Below are 6000 nucleotides of genomic sequence, written 5' to 3'. Positions count from 1 at the left end.
AAGGATAATTTAAATTACGGAGAATAATTTAGGGGAAATTAGTTTATTATTTATTCGAATATTTTAAATTATTTTACATATTTTAAAATTATATCCCAAACATTACATAAATTTTGACTATATGTATTCGACTTACGTAACCGATCCAAACTTTTAAAAAACATTATTTTACTGGCCGTTTGTTCGATACGGCCGAGACCCGAGGATGTCTATTTCACATAGACGAAAACGATCGTAAGAATTTTTCTTTTTTCGTGACACGAACTGGTGATGGTTTGGTGAGTGGTATATTTACAATTACCCAGTTTTTCAGATATATTAAAATTCCTTAATTTAAATATATATTTACAATTTATTATGTAACAACAACAGAGTTTTTTTTCAAATTAAATATAATATAATGACATAAGCAATGATGATTTTTTCAACAATTTATTGTCGTATCTTCTTTTAGGATATTCTACACAAATATTTTAAAAGAGTAAAAGCAACTTGTTTAATTTTATAGAACTGTTAATGCAGCCATTATGTTGTGTGTGTAGAGATTACATAAATTTAAAAAGAGAACCGAGCAAATTAATACCACTATATATACAAGTGCTTTGAATACTTTCAAAAAGAATAAATAAATAAATAAACGACAACAATAAAAAATGCATTTAAACATGCCTTACTTTGAAGATTGTATGATGTCTCAAAATACAACATCCACTGCCCAGTCTGCCGATAAGAATATTACTTAATAAATACGCTTCACTAAACATATAAAACTTTTTGCATCTGGACAAAATTATGTATTGTAGAATGGAATGTATCTGTAATAATGTATTTTAATTATAGTATTAAATTTTGCATGAAATTTCATTCAACAAGTTTAATGCAATGTTAAGAATGAATTTATGATGTTTCACATTTAAGAAAATATAATGATGAACTAATGTACTATTTACATAAAAGATGATGCTTATTTCAAGTAAAGTGTACTCTTATATTTTTACCTCTGCAAAGTAAAACTAGTTCCTCTTTTAAAAAGTTTTGTGGTACTGAAATACTTTTTATGCTTTCTATTTACATATAATGACTGATTTTAATTACACAATTGCACAAATATGAAAAGAGTTTAAAGAGAATATGGTTTATATTATTAAAAACAAATTAATTTTATTTCTTTAGAGCTAACTATTATGGAGATATAAACAATTAGGAATTGGATATTGCACTATTTTATTACTTTTGATTATTTAAAAAATACTAAATTTCATATGAAAGATGTGAAGTTTAAATAATTAATTTTGACTTGACTTTGATTATAAATATGCATTTAACTGAAGTGAATCTGGATTATTTAGAAAAAATAATGATCTACATTTATTTATTTTTCTCTTTAACAGAGCAGCAAAATCAAAATGTTTCTTATAAATAGACTAAGTTAAAAATTCTTCAAAAAAAATGTATTTTGTATATCATCATTCAGCATACATTTTAAGGATGGCATAACACAATCAGGGAATAAAAATCTACAATATACACCAAAAAATAATAAAATAAAAACTTAATTATAAAAAATATTTCTAAATCACTTTAATAGAATTTTGACAAAAATAAAATTCCATAACTAAGCTGACTTAGACTTCAAAAACATACTGAAAATTATATAATTTAAAGAAATTAAAATTACCAGACTGAGCAGCAGTGTGTCTCAGTATACAACTTGGCCAGATGGCATATATATATGTATGTATATATATTATTATAATTATTATTATTATTATTATTATTATTATTAGTATTAGTATTAGCAATGGACTTGAACCAAAATATGAGCATTTGACAGTAAATGTTGACTAGTGTACATCCTGTTCTAGTACAGAATGTCTCCTCAAAGGTTTTGTGACTCGAGGAGATTTACCAGACGGATCCAAATTCTATTCAGGAACTGATTTCTATCTCCGTCGATTATACGGATTAGCTGTACCATTTGAGGATTGGTCTGATAGACAGTCTTCTCCGTCTTCTATTGCACCGTCTAATAATTTTGTTCCAAAAAATATATATATATTTTTTAAAATTGAATAAATCATTCTTGACTATGAAATTTAAAAATTTAATTACTTCAGTAAAATTCAATGGAAATAAAATCTTGAATTAAATCAAATTGATAAAAGTCTGATCCATCAAAATTTATAATACATTTTAATGAAATATTTAAAGCAACAATTTGCAATTTTAAAATATTTAAAAAATAGCTGAAAAATACAATGATGTAAAATATAATCATTAAATATAAAATAAGAGTAAAGCAATTAAAGTAAATCCCTGATTTTATAAATTAGCTCAATGATGGTTTTTCTGAAATCAGTTAACTATTATAATCAAACTCTAATTTTCCAAAGACACTCATAAATTAAAGCTATATTTTTAGAAACATAGTTTGAACTGTGTAATATCACACACAAATAGTTAATAAGAAAATAAGAAATTTAAATAATGAAATAAACATTTTTTAACTAAGTAAAATTAAATGTTAAACTATTTATATTGTTTGGAGCCTCTTAAAATTGAAAATTTGCATTTACCTTCTTTGGAGCTAGAGTCTCTACATTTAATAGCAACACATCTTTCTCACACTTCCAGCGATAACTATTTTTGGGCTGCAATTTGAAAAAACTGTAGACGTGTAAATTCCCACTGTCGTCTGTCTGTCCTTCCTTAATTTCGAGAATGGGGCGTTAGATAGATGAAAGCCAAGACCAGATATGGAAAGCATAAGAGCAGGAAGCCCCGATTAACTATATGCAAACTTCCAATGCAAATCAAAAGTCACATCATTTCAATTAAAAAATTTCCCCCTGAAAAGAGTTAATAGATGACTGGCATGACTCCACTGCTAACAGGAAATGTATGATGTACAGGGGCAAGACACTACTAATTTGAAGTGGGGAGCATATATTTTAAATTAATTAAATTAAAAATTGCAGCCCGGCACCGTGACAATGTCACAATAAATACTTGCTCATTTATTATCAAATGTTTTTAGTCTCTTTCAGAGGCCTACTTCAGGTTACAATTGTGCATCAAATATTGGCTGAAACTTTTTAAATTTAGAATGTTCTTGTTATTGCTGGAAGTATGAGAAAGGTGTGGTGGTGTTAAATATTTTGTTCTAGTTTCCATTAAATGATATTTATAAAGTGTACAGAAATTTTAAAATTTTGCAATAAGTACAATGAGCACCCAATCAGTAGAAAGATGATTCGTATGCAAATATCAGGAAGGAGACATTACAGGTGATGTGAGGGCACAAAAATGTGTGCAGTCAGTGCTTGCAGTTCAAGACTACAATACAAAAAAAGGACAAAAGGCACTATTAAAGACATTTGCTGCAAGTGTAAGTGAGTTTGTACATGCAATATGACTAGAAGAAACCATCTGGATGACTTTACATGTGGTGGAATGATCGGCAAGCTTGAGGGGACGTAGTGTGACGAGTTTAGCCCAAGAGTCTGGAATCAACAAAAGTGTTGTTTCACAAGTTGGAAAGCCTTCCAAACCACAGGTATAGCTGTAAGAAAGGTTGGTGGTGGTCGTCAAAAAAAACAATGGCAATGGATGACTGATATATCATTATGCAGAAGAAAAGAGATCGATACCAGTGCTCAGCAGCAACATACAGCAACAGGATGAAAAGTGTCATGGTTTAATGTGGCCTATTCGTCTGCTGTCTTAAAAGCTGCATCCCATTGACAGCTGCCCATCAGCAGCACCATTTGGACTGGTGTAAGGAACACAAAGACCGGACATCTCATCCATGGAATTGTGTCTTCTTTACAGATGACAGTCATTTCAGCATCACAAACAATTCTTAATGCCAGTTGATATGAAGAGAAGTAGGGACACAGTTTTATCTCACTAATATAATGGAACGTGACCATTATGGTCGTCCTGGGATGCTCATTTGGAGAGGCATTATGATGAATGGGTGGGCTGAGCTCCAAATTTTTGACAGAAGTACTGTTACTGGAGTTTGCTATGTCAGCAAGTGACATGCATCTGTTCCGAGGTGCCATTGGTGCAGACTTTTTGGTCCCATATTCTAGCCTCAAGTGATCTGTACGTGGATCCAATGTATCTTATACATCTATTAAAATGTTCATCATGCAATGGAATGCAGTACACATAAGATTGTTTGAAAAAGTAAAAAATATTTTTTGGTGCCAAAATAGTAAAAAGTTCCAACCACTGTTGCACCATCACACTGTAACAGGTTGGTACCAGTGCCATAACTAGCCTTTTATGCACCCGGTGCGAGCTTCTGTAACTATGCCCTTGAAAAATGCTCTAATCTTACTCGGTTCTGACAATAAAATGGAAAATGTCCATAAAAATAAATCTAAAAACTAAATTTTTATTTATAGGTACCTACTTAGTAGAATTTAGAATATATTTAGTAAAAAAGTTTATTTGAAAATGTTTGCCAAAATACACAATAATACAATACAAAAATGATACCAGACACTCATTAGCAGAGATAGTAAAAACCCAAGGCTAAGGCAAACCGTAAACACAAACAAAAGAAAAAACAACTACCTAGGTCAGGCATGGCCAACATACAACCCACTTAATGAATTTATGTAGCCCGTGATTAATCTTTCAATATTACTTAACTTCCAATAATTGGTCGAATGGATTCGCGATACTTTTTTATTTTTAAAAAAAATTCCATTGTAGAGATTTACAACTTTTGTACTCGTCTGTATGATAGTCCAGAATAAAAAAAAAAAAAAAAAGATAAATTTAAAATATTAATATTTACTATATGTACCACCAAAGCAAATACACAATATTAATATTTATCATAATGTATGTAAACAGTAATTCAAGATATACAGGTGATATTCAATTTAACTTAGTAATTGGTGTGCTTTGCTAGAAATATAATACTAATATATTCAAACATTTATTTACTTAAATGACTTGTTTTTGTATTTAACATTTTTTTAATTTTAATATTTCGTTTGGCCCGTGAAAAAAGTTTTCTTTCCAATTCGACCCGGAGGCAAAAACTGTTGGCCACACCTGACCTAGACACAGATTTACTTTCCACACTTTCCTCGTTGCGAAGTCTTTGATGACATTGTCATATGACGGAAGCTGTGTTGTGTCGCATTCAATCGACAAAATTGCTAGCCCAGACAATCTTTCTTGGCCATTGTTGAGTGCAGGTACATCTTTATCAATTTGAGCTTATTAAATGACCTCTTGCAGGAAGCTACAGTCACTGGTATTGTTAAAAAAATCTTTATAGTGACTACTAAGTTGGGAAACATTTCTTTTAAATCCAGTTCTACTATAGCTTTAAGAAGAACCCAGACTTGACTGACATTCACATTTATCAAATAATGCAGTCGCTTCAATTTGACTCTTCGAAGTTTCTAATTTGGCCCTTAATTCTGTGGTATTTATATCTGTTGAATATTTGATACTCAAGTCAGCAGCATGTTTTTTTAGTTCTTCAACTGAATATGTAGTTATGCCTTGTACCGTCAAAAAATTGAAAAAGTGGTGAATGCTGTATAGTTTTTCGAATTGCCATTTGAATTCAGAAATTACTCTATCTATTGCTTCATTTATCTGAATTTTGAAACTTTGTTGTTGGGTAATGTCATAGCCAGTGTCTAACCTTTCGCTTACATGTGTCTTTTTATTCGCTTTCGTCGCTTTTCAGGAAAATTGTCTTTAATGTCACATTCTTCACAAACTTCTTTTGCCTTTTCGAAAACATTGTCCACACTCTCGTGAATATTTTGAATCTACCTTGTTAATCCCTTGATTAATTAGAGGTTTTTGTCAATAGTAATGGTTTTCGACTGTAGAGCTACATTAACTCTGTCAACAGATTCTAAAACTTGATCCTAAATTTGCAGAGTACAGTACATATGAATTTGTAGTTTATTAGGTTCATTATGCTTTTAGCTGTAGCGATTGTTTCTGCATTATAAT

The 6000-nt window shown here is 30.3% G+C and overlaps 1 protein-coding gene across 1 annotated transcript in view; it reads right to left on the bottom strand.

Moving 5' to 3' along the window:
• Positions 1 to 209: 209 nt before the first annotated feature.
• Positions 210 to 6000, bottom strand: part of LOC136979454 (stress-activated protein kinase JNK-like) — a 119876-nt gene continuing 114085 nt past the window's right edge. The window contains 1 exon segment of the mRNA XM_067275465.1: positions 210 to 2026. Within this exon segment, the coding sequence (XP_067131566.1) occupies positions 1944 to 2026 (83 nt within the window). The 3' untranslated portion in view covers positions 210 to 1943.

The sequence above is a fragment of the Centruroides vittatus genome, unplaced genomic scaffold (genome assembly GCF_030686945.1).
Source record: "Centruroides vittatus isolate TY-2023 unplaced genomic scaffold, ASM3068694v2 contig_620, whole genome shotgun sequence".
NCBI lineage: Eukaryota > Metazoa > Arthropoda > Arachnida > Scorpiones > Buthidae > Centruroides > Centruroides vittatus.
Note: the sequence above shows the minus strand (reverse complement) of the source record. Positions and strands in the feature narration are given on the sequence as shown.